The sequence below is a fragment of the Mastacembelus armatus genome, chromosome 14 (genome assembly GCF_900324485.2).
Source record: "Mastacembelus armatus chromosome 14, fMasArm1.2, whole genome shotgun sequence".
Lineage (NCBI taxonomy): Eukaryota > Metazoa > Chordata > Actinopteri > Synbranchiformes > Mastacembelidae > Mastacembelus > Mastacembelus armatus.
The window spans coordinates 21187798-21204080 of NC_046646.1; the positions used below are offsets into that span (position 1 = coordinate 21187798).

General features: G+C 40.5%; 1 protein-coding gene across 1 annotated transcript in view; it reads right to left on the minus strand.

Annotated features, from left to right (window-relative positions):
• Positions 1-16283, minus strand: part of stk10 (serine/threonine kinase 10) — a 36084-nt gene that overhangs the window by 7420 nt on the left and 12381 nt on the right. The window contains 8 exon segments of the mRNA XM_026328274.2: positions 396-824; positions 942-1289; positions 3406-3540; positions 8240-8321; positions 8906-9100; positions 10426-10498; positions 12821-12970; positions 13598-13646. Of these exon segments, the coding sequence (XP_026184059.1) occupies positions 396-824; positions 942-1289; positions 3406-3540; positions 8240-8321; positions 8906-9100; positions 10426-10498; positions 12821-12970; positions 13598-13646 (1461 nt within the window).

Genomic DNA, 16283 nt, shown 5'->3' on the forward strand with positions numbered 1-16283 from the left:
CTAACAGAAGACAGGCCATCCTCTGTTTGACATGGTTAACACCCACACCCCCAAAACACAATACAATGCAGTTTCAGTTCCTCTGTGGGTGCCGAGAAAGAGTTTTTCCAAGGAGGGGTTTTCCTACAGAAGCGGGGAGCTGCCTCTACCTCTTTTACACTTCAATACTGGACTATTTCAAAGACATCTCTTGACATATGACTAAGTTTATCTTTGCTGCATCAACAAACCATTATGTATTCTCTATCTTTATCACTTTAGCTTGACATTTCAGTGGGAAGACTGAAGGAACATTCATATAGGACAGATCAGAGTGTTTACTAGGCACTTTGAGCTGGAAGTGCCACCTACGTGTTTCTCCAAGTAGAAAAAAAGTGTGCTTCATGTTGACTCACCCTTGAAGACATTGACATATTGCTCTTGTGGTTTGATATGTCAATGCTCTCTGACATTGTGCTGGCTGAGGAAGAGTTCCGCTTGTTAACTCCTCCATTGATAAAAGGTGAAAGAGACTCAGCATGTCCTCCTATTGACGTTCGCTCTGGACTGTTCTTGGTTGGACTGTTCTTGGTTGGACTGTTCTTGGTTGGACTGTTCTTGGTTGGACTGCCCTTCAGCCCAGAACGGGGTATAGCTACTGGGGTAGGAGCAGGAGAATGTGAGGGACTTATGCTTGGAGTTTGTGAGCCTCCGTTGGCCAGTGTGTTGCTCTCCTCAGTCACCTCGATGTTGGGCACCTCTGGGTCTGCTGAGATTATGTCAACATGCTCCTCAGGTTGGAGGAGAGATGGTGGCTGCTCCATCTCTGGGGTCTCCACAGTAACCTTAAAAATAAATTCAGTACTATTTAAAAAATGTCTTTCAAGACAGTCAGTACTTTAAGAGTTATCCATTAGTAGATGCAGTAAGACTTCATTTAAAAAACATAAAACAAAGAGTACCTTTTCCTCATCCAGTGGGGGGGTACTCTTCCCATCCTCAATGCCCGAGTCTGAACTGGAAGTCTTGGTTGAGCCTTCACTCTCAGATTTCTCTGTCTCATCAGCCATTTTATCACCCAACTCCTCTTCGGCTTTTGGACGCAGATTCTGTCTCGGCAAAGGAACAGGGACCACCATGACAGGGTCTGGCTGCTCCTCTGTTGGTAAATCTGACTCTGGCTCCTTCCTGGGTAAAGGTATTGCTGTGGATGGGGAGGGCGTGGTGGGGCTTGGGGTGTCAGGAGACTGGTCCCCCTCCAAACTGGTCTGACTGGTCTGGCTGGTCTGGCATGGCTCCTTGGCTGGAGACTAAAGGAACAAAGAAGAGTGAGAATAGCCTTTAGGTCACTAGTGGTCTGACAAAGGTTAATCTTTCCACCCTTTGGTTTTACACCATATACTAATAGGTAAAGTTCCTTTGGTTCCTTTAGTAAGAATGCACTCAATTCCTGATTCATACACCTGCTGCAGCTTTTCACTGCAGCTGATATTACTACTGTGACTAATGTCCAAGAATTACATGTGGCTCTGAGGTATGTCTGAGTGCTTTCATTCAACCAAAATAGGATCTGTGCAGGGTTTATATTACATAACACACATGCTCATAATGGCTAAAAGATTTTTTAAAAAAAAACAATGAAAATTACAATTTGTGCAGGGATGTCTGCTGAGAGAGACTAACAGGAAACACAAAAACTATCAAACTATTGAATAATTAGTTAATAACTTAAACGAAATAACTGACTAACACTCTAAAAGATCATCAACCAGTGAGAGTTTCTGCAGAAATTATACAAACTCCCAGACAGAGACTATATTTACTCATTTGAATCTAATTGGCAGAAGGTTCCAGACATGGAAATTCTACAGTCTGTAATTATAATCACCACTAAAGAAGTTATTTCAGTATTATGTAAACAGTCTGTCACACCGAGCAATTCTGTGTCTTGAAATACAGACTAGAGCTAAAGGACAACATTGGACAGCTTTATCTTTCTAATACAGCAACATCAAAAACCCGCCTGGTTGCGTAGAACAGACAGGACGAGATAAACAGTCAGGTAACTGATGGGCTGAGCTGCAAGGCCTTGAAAATCGACGTGTCAAACTATTGCAAGAGATCAGGAAACAACTGTAGTGGTAACTAAGAAGTGAGAAGGAAATGCATGGACACAGCTTTAAATCACTATAGTGTATATATAATAAAGATACTTTGATTATTTAGAATCCTCTCCTGTAAATAAATCTTTATCTTGAAACCTAAAAAAAATGAGACAAATAGCTAAGTAGCAATCGAACATGCTAAAATTATCATTAAAATCTTCTTGGTCTAATGGGATTTATATGAAAAATGACACAGGAAATGAGGTTTATGTGTTGTCAGTCAACGGAGCAGGACTGTCCACAAGTAGCACCGCCTACAAAAAGTCCAACTTAATCTGACAATGTTTGATTTGCAAGATGACTGGAAACAAACTACACTGTCACTACACTGGAGCCTTGTTAATTACCTCAATAAATTCAGAAACCAGCACGTTAACTGGTGACATTAAAGGAGGAAGAGATAAGTGTGCAAACATTCATCTTCATGGAGAGAAAAACATCCATGCTCAACACATTTGTCTCATTACAGCTTCCTGTTCAGAACATTTCTAGAAGCCCCTATACTTGGCAACCACCGATACACAGTAAACCGTTTAGTATACAAGGATCTGAAAATAGCAGCAGAACAATGTATGACCTTAAATAATTTACTCCATCACAAGTTGTGAGGTACAGTAACAGCATTATTGTCCAGGAGTAAGGCCAAAAAGCAGCACCTATATTTAACCCTGTGCCGGTGTGGGTGAACGCCAGTATTCCGGTTTCTGTTCCTTTGTTTGTGCTGGGAGCAGGCAGTAAACTGTTCCCTCGTACTATGTGCACTTTCTAATCTCATGCCTCTGAGGATTTATGAATGACTTTTGCAGAATGGACCATTAGTCCTTTGGCAAGGACCATGTTTACCAAAGAAATGCAGCTCAACAAGCAAGGACTTCAAACATGGAGGACGTCTACAGTCAGTGTGCACGTTTAAAGGCATTGATTTCATATGCAGTCAAGTGTGATTTTGTGTGATTTGTGTACATTTCATTCAGCTTATTTATACTAAGACCCATTTTTACAGAAAAGGGTCTCAAAGTGACACATTTTCACTTGTGTCAGCCAAAGAAAATATCACTTAGCAGCTTTTTTTTAAAATACAAGTCAAATCAAAGCAGTTACTGTCTCATTATTAACCCTGGCAATTTGAGTCATGTATACTGTTACAATCCAACAGTTACCAGAAGAACATAGACTTCCCACTCTCCTTTAGGAAACAATGACAAAAAAGAAAATGAAGGGTGAGAAAAGGAAAAATTAAAAAAAGATGCAGGCTTGGTACCGCAGTGAGCTCCATTGCGTCGTCCTCCTCTCCTTCCTCTCTATTGTCCTCTATTTCCTCCATGACCTCAGCCTTGGCCTCAGCCACCAGCTCCCGCAGCGGACGGTTAGATGTCACCGATTTCACAAAGGGGTGCTGTGGGCGGAAGAGAGACAAGTGAGATTAATTATCAATAAGACAAAAAGAAAGAAAAAATTATCACAAAAGTGAGACTTCATGTGTTTTTTTTAAACTTTGTTTCAAATTTAAACATCTGTCGAGTGTATGAGCTTGGAAACACCTTTCTAAACATTTACTGCGCAGCCTTTAGGCATAAAGATGGCAAAGATTAAACCATAAAAGAATAAACAGTAAACTAATCCCAGTCACATACACTGTTTTGGCCATGGGGCAGCAGGAGACGAGACGAGAGGCAAAGCCCCAGGAGACTTTCACTGCAGGGGAAACCACCTGTCACATCCTGAACAATAGCGGCTTCACAACAACTCTCCTCATTAATGCCGTGCATTGACGTAACAATCTCCAAGCTAACCTTATACCTTTTAAACAGCAAACCATGTTTAGTTCTACATCTCTAAAGAAAATGTGTGCTCTGCCGAAGTGCAAACAAGGCAATAATAAGTTGAGTGCAGGGAGAATAAAAAGCTAAATTAAAAGTTGAGTGCTGTGGGGATAAAAGGATGATCATCTATTATTCAGATGCTTTGCACTACTGTGTAATTTAATTGGAACAGCTGACCAAGGGAAAAGGCTACAAGTGGTGAACCATGAAGAGTGTATATATGTGTGTGTGTGTGTGTGTGTGTGTGTGTGTGTGTGTGTGTGTGTGTGTGTGTGTGTGTGAGAGAGAAAGAGAGATCATAGCTGTTTGTGTGCTGGAGCCTGTCCTAAAGGACTCCATTAGGCCTCAGCTTTTAACTTCTCCAGTGACAAACAACAGTCAGCTTTTGTCTAATGAGTCAGGTAGTGTATTAGGTGACTGGAAGCTGCCATTTGGTCTGGAAATAAGATTACATGGATAAGATGGTGAAAAATATTATTTAAATGCTGTAAAGACACACATGCACTTGAAATGTAAGGCTGTTGTCAGTGCCTGCGTTGGGTCCTTGTATGTGATATGCCAGGATCTAGAGGGAGAGTGACCAGTTTCCAGCTCAAATGATCTCAAATTTAATTGATCTAATCCAAGTTATTCTTCCATTTGCAAGTGCCTTCATGTTTAAACAAATAAAAGGATGTCAATATGAAAGAGCTCAGCCATCAGCTTGTTAGAGCCAGACAGACCCCTGGTACAGAGTGAGTTGGGCAAACACAGACTTTGGGACTTGCAGCTGCTCCGAAAGTTTCAAAAACAATTAAAGCATGAGTTTGTGATGTTTGGAAGAGGGTGTGACTCAAGAACAAGGAAAAAATATGCACTTCCTGTCTGTAGACCATCTTTTCTTCCAATATCTCAACAAGAAGATGCTGTCTTCAGGAATATTCTTTGGACTAGGAGTTTAGACAGATGTTCTTGGATTCACATTAAAGCCACTCAAAGTTTAAACTATTCAGTGAGAAAAGCTATGAAATGATGCATTTCAAGAAGAGGTGACAAACTAACGATAATATATTTTAAAAAAATAGATTAATCTGAAAATCTAGATAAAACGGCTCATTGGGTTTGTAAAACATCAGTGAACAGTGAGAACTGTCAATCACATCTTCCCAGAGCCTAAAGAGACAGCATAAGGTGTCTGAAAACCATCAAATATTCAATTTTAGAAAATGTTGACACAAAGCACATTTTATAGGCAACTAGGTAACTGTATTTGACATTTTTGCACAAATGTCAAATACAGTTATTTGGTAAACCAAGTGACTAATCATTGCAGCTCTACTACTGTTTTTTTCTACATATATATATATATATACATACACATATATACACACACACATACACACACACACACGTCTAGATAGGCTCCTTTGATTATTAAACAGTTTCCTGTCCTTTTATAGCTATCGACCTAAGCCTCCACTGTCAGTTAAAGACGGCAACAAAAAATATGATCTCATCTCCTCCCTCATCCTCAGCCACCAGCAGAATAACCTGCAGTAGTGAATATCTGAGATTGCAGGTTCAAACTGTTTAACCTAACAAATGAAGTCAGACCCCATCCTCCTCAGGCTAACCCCCAGGCTCCCTGAGGCAAAAGATGGAGAGAGGCAAACAGTGTAGTGCTTCAGCTGTTAAATCTAGCTATGCTTTTTAAATGCCATTACAGCTCAGGGTGTGGATCAGTGGAGCTCATGTGCTCTGTTTTGGGTTTCAAGTTGCTTTAGACCCAGAGAAGCTGACGGTTTTGCGTCTTACATGCATGGCTGGGAGTGAAAAAGCTTAAATGGAAACAATATGGCTCACTGAGGGACCAGAGCAGAGAGCTGCAAGAGTTACCTGTGCTGCAATGACAGTGGGATGTGTCTATTTATGTTGGTCTTAGATAATATTTGAGTTTCGGACCTTGCATGATGACATTTTTTTACATGTTTTTTTTTAAATGGAGTCATTTGGTCAATCCTCACTTCCTCAAAGGGAGTTTTTTGATGTTAAGACTTGTTTTTAGGGTTGAGGTTGTAATTAGGTTTAGGTTAAGTTTGGAGCAAGAGGAGGCAAGTAGTAATTTTGGTTTACATAAATAAAATGGACTTGACTTTTATTTGCCCAAATTTTGTAATTTGTGGTGTTCATTATAAAAGGACCCACTATGTTCTATTCTCTATTGAAAACTATTGATAACTTGTTCTGTGTTTTATTCACAGGAACAGACATTTTCTAAGAGGAGATGCTGTTATTGCATTTTTAAAATCTAATTCTTCACTGGCTTAAGCACCAAACACACTCCCTTCACCTCCATCCCACTCGGGTGGTAGCAGAAATGTCAGGGATTATAAAACCTGGTCAAATTGATATAAAACAGTGGTTTTGGAAGTCAGACACTGTGGGCCACCTCTGTAAACATGGAGATACAGACAGCTTTCACTACACCACTCTGGGGTTGAATAAAACTAAAGCTGTGGTACATTATAGGAGTCTATGAATATAGGCCTCTTTTCTGCACTTTATTAGGAGGTTTCACAACATGGAATTGAATATAATTCTATCCTCATAAAGTGTGTGTGTGTGTGTGTGTGTGTGTGTGTGTATGTGCATCATGGTTGGGTGTTCAGATCAGAACCTAATTGCTGCAATCATACCTTAATTGCCTTAATTAGCTGTATCACACTGGAATCGGAATGACCTGCTCAATAATGTCAGATTTAAGTTTAGAGTAAATTGATCTCAAGGTTGGGCTCAGGCCTATAGTTGTGATAGTTAATGTTCATGGTTCAGAGCTAAGGAATGCATGACGTCAGGGTTCACACAGAAGTATGAATGTGTCTGTGTGAACCTCAGTGCTGCCACACCACTACAAAGCCCTGGCTCAGAGGTAAAGTAGCCAAATACTCCCATGCTAAAACTAACATACAGACACGCTACGACCAAAAACAGAAAAGAATCCAAATGCTACTTAAAAGGAAGATGTGCAAAAAAAAACAAAAAAAACAAAAAAACAACAACCCTGAGCATGAGAAACTATGTGTGCGGATTAGCTATATTCAGTACAATGACTACAAGTCATCCAGATGGTCTCTCGCCAACCATGCAGCCACAGTGACTAATACTGTGTCATGTTGTTTTGTATACATTCCTTACAAGCCCAGACGTGGGACAGACCCAAGACAAGGACAGACAGAAGTTCAATGATCTGAAAAGCTTCATGTCAAAGACTTTTTGCTTTCCGCTTTTTACAGCTCTGCAAGACAGTCCTCCTTAGGATTCACCATTCCCCTCCTGCTCCTCACTCCAGTGAAAAACTGCGTCACCAAGTCCGACCTAAAATCTGTCACATACACTGATGGTAACTTCCAGTAAATATCACTTGCACGTCAGAATCTGATGCCATCATTGCACAGCCATCTACAGTAAATACTGTCTTACAGCCAGCAGGCATGATAAACATCCAAAACTCCCAGCACGGCACCAAAAACTAGACCGCGCCCGTCTCTCCCCCCCCCACTGGAGAACACATGCTGAAGTCCCTGTGGGCCTGGGTCTAGAATTTTCATCTCTGCTTCTCTCTAATTGGCCAGAGGTGGTAAACTCGGGGTAAACCCAGTCATACGATTGGCTGAAAGTGGGAATGTAAATAGGCGACGTTCCCTCAGCTGTGGGATGCAGACAGGAAACTGCAGCCCTGAATTTTAATAGACGGTGCTCTCGTGCCTCAATCCACACCCTGCTCACTTTTTCTCTCACTCATTTTTGCTTGACATTCTGGATGCAGAAATATTTGTCAGCGGTAATCCTCAGACATTAGCTTTTAACAACAACTCCTTTACTACCAGCATCACTGTCTGGCCTTCATGTGAATTTACTGCTGTTGGAAAACAAAAGGGATTCTAGTAATTCATGCTCAACTTTGATTAACCCATAGCAAAAAAAAACAAAACTGTTGTGCCCTAAGAGGCACTTTTTTGCCGTCTTAATACTCCTGTGTCTGCTCTGTTTTTAGACACTTTCCTACATCTTCTGTTCCTCTACTCCTCACATGCCAGTGCCCTCCAGAAGGCAGCACTCATTTCCCTGGCATAGATCATCCCATTCAGGTCTTAAAATAGAACATTAAAAAGCTCTTTCTATGTGTGTTGGTGCAAGATAAGGACAGAGAGAGGACAATGTCCCATCATACATCAAAGTGCAGTATTGTCTAACAGTTGCTAGATTATAGTTTCACATTGTGTCAGGGCCCACCTCCAGGAGTTGTGCTGCAGTTGGGCGAGTTTCTGGGTTTTTATCCAGAGCTTTCTTCAGAAAATCTTTAAACTCCTGCGACCTTGAAAAATGCAAGAAGACAGTATTAATCAAAAACAAGAGCCATGAAGAAAGAAGAGAGGGTGGAAAGGGATGAAGAAAGAGTTGCACCATAACAAAACATTTTCAGATATATCAAGCTGGTGCATGTGGATCATCATTGCACAGCTGTGTATCATAAAACAAAAAGTGTCAACAAGAATGATGAGTCGGCTCCCCATCCCCAGTCTCCTTTCAGCACCTGATAACTGCATTATTGTGGTACTAAATTTGCAGCTATGGAACATTAGGACTCATAAAATCCCATAAACGTTCAAGTTTGGCACTTGGTTAAGTCCTGCCTCTCTGAGTTGCTGCCACAGTTTTAGTGAAGGGCAAAGGGGGGGGGGGGGCGCAATGTGATGCATTGACTGTCTGCAGTACATTACAGGACACTGAGTGTGCAAAAATGTGGTGATCCATCGAAATAATATTCATTACAAAAGTTGTGTAAAATATGAGCAAAAGTTGTATATAACATTTTTTTTACTACTTTCTTTGCACATATCATGTGATGGATTTGTTATGCAACAGCTGAATTCATTCTCATTTTGAATGCATCCTCACCATTTGTCTGGCTTATCCAGGGTGGGAGGCTCTGACTTGGCGATCTTCAGCAGCACCCTCATGGGATTGAGCTCGTGGTGTGGGGGTTCAATCTGGGCAAGCTCGATCAGAGTGATTCCCAGAGACCAGATATCAGCCTTGTAGTCATACGGAGCATCCTTCATTGTCTCGCACATTACCACCTCTGGAGCCATCCTGACACAGAGAGCAAAGGTTAAACACAGAGGTCAGAGCATAGTTCACATTAATAACTTCACTCCTTAAAATTCCTAAAGGGGAGAGTTGTTCTCATGTCTTTCAGCATATAATTCACATATTTTGTGCAGCCATGTAGCCAAAGAAGGTAAAGACACTGGAAAACATACACATAGAAAACGAAAAGACAAAACTGACAATGTGTTTTCCCTAAATGACACATCTGGGATTACTTAACTTTAGCAACAGCCAGTTTGTTGAGCAACCTTCAACAAATGCACCTAAAGTCCACAATCATGTCTTCAATCTTTTAAGTATTTCTAGATTTTGGATTAATGTTATGCTTAAAATCCTTAATTTACTTCTAAATAAAACAAATGTAATTATAAGCATCAACAGAGTAGTAAGTTACTCTTTGTTATGCCAAATCAATACAGCTAGTTTTAGAGGAATCCGTCCAAAATGACTCAAGAGTTTCTGATATAAAGACAGACCTGAAGCAGCAGCAGTGACACCTGGGGATTTACTGCAGTGGATAGAGGCCCGTCTGATTTTTCTGATTATTCACTATTTTGCATGTGTCAACATCAAGCACACATGCATGTTTACTGACAATTTTCAACTGGCTCTCATAACACAGAGCACCAATTTCAGATTTACTCAAACATAAAGAAACCCATGTTTGCTCCCTGTTTCTTGTTGACTTTACTAATGAGTGTACTCAAAGGTATACGCCAAATGTGCCTGTAAGACCTTCTAATCATCACCGTGCAAATGGAGGACACAGTCATGTTTTCATGAAGCTGGGAAGCTTTTCATGATGGATAATAAACTGCTCTGGTCAATGGTTAACAGACTATAACCATATTCACAGGAGATAAGACTATGGAAAAAAGTTCACTGTGGAGGCTTCTTTCCCAACTTGTTCAGCTATAGAGAGAAAACTGGTCGTGACAACAGCTGAGGGTTAAAACACAAAGCTGATGTTAAAGGTGTGTATACGTAACAACATGATTTCTCAAGTACTGTAGATGTAAAAACTCTGTCCTCAACAAGACAAAAACCTACTGCTTACATAGCTCATGTAGGGATGGTTTATAGTTAAAGGTCTTGCTAGATGTTGTATACCAAGGCTAATGAGGTGAGAGTGTATTAGCACATCACATTTTCAGGCAATGTTCCAAAACAGACACTCCCACCTTTCTCAACTCAATAAATCTAAAGCTGCATGCACTGTGACAGATGCTGATATCCATGTCGCCCACCCCTCAGCTTACTCACTCTTTCCCTAAATGGAGCTCTGATGTAGACTCTGTCTTACTCACCAGTATGGAGTTCCAATGAAAGAATCTCTTCTTTGTAGGGTTTTTGTGTTTTTTGCAGAAACACCAAAATCAGCTACAAGAATGAAGGGAGACAAAAAGGCAAAGTGAGACAAGCTGGAAGATATTCTGGCAGAATTTCTTTTTAAAAGGTGAGTAAACCCTGTTTTTTTTTTTTTTATTGGTTAGTCAAGAAACAGTTTTAAAGCTGTCAGAGTTGTGATGTTTCCCAAACAAGCTGCCCCTATTCCCTGATGTGATTCTCATAACAGGGATGTTGTTTCCAGAAGTTTTTTTTCCTGTCAGTAAGAATATTAGGAGTGCCATGCCCTGGGCTGAGTGTCTGGCAGAGGCCCTGGGATTCAACTCAGAAGGTAGAAACTTAACTGCTTCAATTACAAACATTTTCTATTACAGAGGCTGAAATGACACGTACTGTATCCTTGACTTCTCAGTCACATGTTGCAGTCTCAACTTTTGTAGAAACAAAGACAAACAGTACTGCTGATTTCATTGTTTACAAGAGTTTACACATCAACATCCTGAAATCTTGTAACACATTCCAGTGCAAATCATAGCTATATGTGCATACATGCTATCAAGTCTATCTATGACCCTTCCCTCCCTGCTGCCATTACAAAATTAGCTTGTACAGTGCTGTTAGGTATTAATTAGGGTATTGAAACCGCCCTGCCAGAGACAGCATTGGATTCATGTGCCAGTCGTCTTTGGCTCCAAAGCTGCTTTCACGCCCCAGTCAGTCCCCTTTTCTATTTATGCTACATAAAAATAGTGTAAGTAATATTCTGTGTTGTGGCTTTTTGTTGTTCAACATCAGTTACAAAAGCTATGTGGGAACCCAGAGCCCTTCAATTGTGTAATGCACCACACAAGACAAGTGAATGAATTACCCTATCTATAACAATTCATTTTAAGGTTGTATGAAGCTATTGTTCCACTGACACATGCACAGCTACACTGCTGCTGAAAGAAAAACCTTAGGTGAAACCTAAGATGACAACAGGAAGTGTTTCAGTGAGGAATTTCAGACTGCAGCAACAGAAACAATGTCACCCAGTCATTACAGCGTTTTCATCAAATCAAAAAAAATACAGATAATGTATTAAACTCTGAGCAGAAATAACATTACTGCACGTTGTGGCCTGTTTTAAACTGATTTGCTTTTGTTATTGATTCTCATCTCACAAAACCAGCAGGAAGAAGGACCATGACAGGAAAAAAAACCCTTCCTCTTCTAACCTTGACATTTTGTTTTCTAGACACATATGTAGCTATTAAACACCATTACATTTCTGAGTTATTCTGCAGATCAACTGTGTTTAAGAGCAGGAGCAAGCTGTGTTTAAATCAAAGGCATATATAACATATTTGGCTGACCTCAAAGGCAGTTAACTGGTGCCTTTTTATGTTAATATGTAGTTACTGTATGTCTGGACTCCCAGCAACTCCCAGTCACTGTATAACTGTGGTGTGTTAGGGAAGTTTGTAAGGCAGAGACTGACTTTCACAAGAAATACAAGTCCAGTCCAATAAGCACAGTGGCAAAATGTGGCATTTGAAAATGAGAGAAATTGTAATAAAACCATGGACCAGTAAACAACTTGGATTTTAACTTAACAGAAGAACAGCCAGTTTCTCCAATAATCAATACCTGAGTATGAGGCTCTATACAGCCTATAGGTTCTTAGTGTGTTGGTCATGAATGAGTGCAAACTGAGAGCCAAGCCAGAGAGACTTAGGACCATCAGAAATGCAAAAGAGACTTGGACATTTTTGCTTTTGTTTGGCATCTTAGGATTCAAATGTCAGGCAGCTATTTCTAAAAATCAGCAGTTCCCTAACCAACACCTACATAAAGCACTGTGAAGCACAGTGGGACATTGTACTCCCTTTTCTGGAAAACTACTCTTTAACTCAAACCATACTGATCGTTATACTGGATCAACAACTTCAGCTGTGCAATGTGAAGAATGTGGAGACGACTTCACAAAGCTAATAAATGAAAATATGCAAAACTTCTCAGAATGCAGCCTTCCCACTTAAGATTCTCCTGCAGAGCCACAAGAGGGGTATGTTCAACTTCGTCTCCAAGTCTATATCATGCATGTAAGTAACAACACACAACAGTTGCAGAGATAACCTGCAACGTCAGTGGTTAATGCTGGGATCATCTGAGAATGTGTTACATTTGCTTCTTTTTTTCTATGAATAAAACCAGGTCTGGTGGATTAACTGCTTCATCTTATTTAACGTTGTGATAGGACATTTCTGAGCCTGTTGTTTGAACAGCAAACATAGAAATACTCCTCCTACTTAAAATATGTAGAACTGCATTAGCAACACCACAAACTGCACAGTAAAAGAAAAAAAATCTCACCAAGCTTAATGTCTCCATCCAGCATCAGGAGGATGTTACCAGCCTTCAAGTCCCTGTGGATAATCTTCATGCTGTGAAGGTAGCTCAAAGCCTCCAACATCTGGCGACAAACAACCTTAATCTGTGGCTCCGCCAGGCCCCGATCCAACTCTGGAAATGGCAGGACAAGCAGAAGAAGGAGACAGACGAGGTTAAATATGGGGTAGGGTGAGAATGAAGTGGGAGTAGAGGAACAAAGTTGGTTCAAAATGTAATATGCATGATCTAGTGTGTGAAATCAACAAAAGAAAACTGAAGATGATGGAATCAGAGATAAGAATACAATAGCCTTTAATATCATTGCACATCATCCATACAATGAAACTGGGTATGAACTGCTGCCCTGAGTGCAAACAATGCTGAATTATCATTACGGTTTATGTTGGACAAATAATCCCAGGTCAGAAAAGCTCTCTCACATATCCAAGATAATCCTGTTCTGCAGACTTCATTCTGCTTTGAATGTGCTCGGGTGGCTGCAGAGGGGGTACAGACAGTTATGAGGATGTGGATTATCCAGTCAAAACAGACCAGGGGGATTTCCCACACGGGAGGGCTCCACTGTGTCTGACTACTTTCTGGAGTATTCAAAGCCACACTGGTGAAGCTGCAGCACATAATCATCTAAGATGTCACTAGACTGGTGCAAGGATTGATGTAGTCACTGTCACAAGGATGGAACTTGACTCTTGTTACAGGGAGAGAGGTTGCATGTTTAAAGATACACAGAGATCCTACCTAGCATTGTGGCATCCACAGCACCTCCTGGGCAGAATTCAATCATGATCTGGGGAAATAGAGGAAGGAGAGGTCAGAGTGAACCAACCAGGCATTTTGAAAAGGATGTGTAGGCAACAAGCGACAAACAACAAGAAGAACAGATCACTTTGCACAGCAGCACAACTAGTACTGGACATCTTAGTATTTTATAACTAATATAACTATTTTAATATATCTCAACTCATCACTTTCACTCTTAATTTTTTAAGATACTGATTCATTTTTTTAATTTTTTATTCTGACTGAAACCAGCAGCACTGACAGACTATAAGTGTCTGACATTTAAAACAGAGAGATTTAGGAAAGCACAAAGCGTGAGAAAAAAAAAAGCGGTAGATTAATTATACCACAGACACAAATCACAAATGTTGAAAGAGCACAAAAAGGTAAAATGAACAACCTGGAAGTCAAAGGTCACTATGCTTCAAACTATTTTTTTATTTTTGGAAAACTAAACCAAAGTGAAGTGCAGAGAGAACAGAGGATAAGATGTTTCCTTTCCTTCCAACTGTGAAAGAGAATAGAGCCTCTCAGAGGAAGTTACTGTGTGATGCTTTCAACCAACACAGATTAAGTTTGACCACTGACTGTTTTGGACGACTGAAACCTTTTCCCTGCTTTAAGTCGGGGATTTGTCTTAGAAGTTAAACAGAATATACAGTCATGTCAAAGTTTTGAGGAACCCCATGTGTGCCTCCCTCTGTTCTTGCTGCATTTAGAGGAAGCTGTTAGGGCGTTCCTGACAGTTGTGTTAATACTCTCTCTGTCTGTTTGGTACACATGAGAATTAAGGAGAATTTTTGCACTTGCTGAAAATAAAAAAAATATTTTTTTCTTGAGCTGATTTTTAACCTTAATGTCTGAATGTATTTGCAGCCTGTGCTGTTATGTCATCACTGCCTGGAGAGCTCCCTCTGCTCTATATCACTCCAACACTCTTTGACATCTATATTAAAGTAGCAGGAAACAAACACTTTGCAGAAGTGGACATCTGGATTCAGACTAAAGTGTGTGATAAATGGTCAGGCTCCAACTATACACACTTCTTGGGGCACATGGCCAAATGCATAATACCAGTTCAGAGAAATAAAACCACAGAGAGAAAGAAAAAAAACTGCAGTCCCTAAATGGGGTCTTGTTGGCCAACGGTAACGTCCAAAAATCACCTTTCATTTCCTCTCCTTACATAGTCAGTCTCCCTCTGACACACACTCATCAGAAACGCTCTGCTTTTATTCAAGTGGAACCAAAGAAAATAAAGACATGATATGATTTCACCATAACCCTATGCAGAGAAAGTGACGAGCGTTACAAAACTGTGTATGCATGTGAATTAGAAGCAACTCTGTCCGACACAAACATGCAGATGATCCTTTGATTCCCAAAGGTCAAAGATCAGTCCTAGGTGGTGTGGTGCATACCTGCTGGGTGATCTCATTTTTATTGAGTGCTGTTTGCTATGACAGCATGATTAAAGCATGACGTTGGCCCTGCACAGGGCGCGGAGTTTCAGTCCAGACAAAGCCAAAGAATTATGATACAAGAAGGTGTGCGCGCACACACACACACACACACACACACACCAGAAATGAATGCAAAAACTATGCATACCTCCAAACCCACACTATTACATGAAGAGGCACACACACACACACACACAAATGCCAATCTTGGCTTTCAGCTCCAGGTAAAACAGTGTTCTATTGTGAAATCTGGGCTGTCTGGTTTTGTTATGTGTTTCTTTGTAAACAACAGTTTCACATCCTACTTTTTTTCTGAAAAAGAATTAGAAGCTAATGAAGGCAAATATTACTTGTAGCAAAAGTAATTCTAGAAACAGGATTTCAAGGTCTTTCAAATGTGCATTTCATGGTCCAATTTATTTTGCTGCATACATTTTGCTCACCTACCATTCAAGTTTGAAAGCAAACCCTGTTTATGCATTTCGTTAACACTAGGGAGGGAGGTTTACTACACATTTCCATACAAACCACCTTCCTATTCCTGCTCACCACAAAGCTAAACACATTTTTTTTTCCTCTTCAGTTTAAACATCACCCTCCAAACTTAAATGAACACTTCTGTAGTAACATACTTTACTGTCCAATCTAAACAGCTACATGGACACACTGCACTGCTGCGTCACAGGCAACTGGTCTGCAGATAGATTTGCTCTCTCTCTGCCTGAAAGTATTCAGGAGGATGTGCTGTGGTAAAAGAATGTGTCCCATCTGGTCAAGCTGCATGCAAAGCATACCCACTGTGGGCTGAGCACACATGCAGGCAGAGGTTTATTCTGTCACTCATATCAACCAGACAGGCATCATGTGATATGCATCATATGTCAGCGTATGATTAAGTCGAGCTGGGTGAACTAAGATGGTGAGCCAAACCTCGCTGACACTGCGTTGTTCCTCCAGTTCACAGCTCTGCACTTTTACAGATATTTATCTCAGTTTGTCAGAGGTCTAAAGAATGGAAAAAGGCCATTTGCCAACAAAGACCTGTTTCTAAACTGCAACTCATCCTGAAAAAAAAAAAAAACAGGTGAAATAGAACCATTTGAAACATGAATCACACGGGCACACTCCTATACTTCTGTGGCATTCTCCGAACATGACTAACAGTTCAATCATGAGTGTTT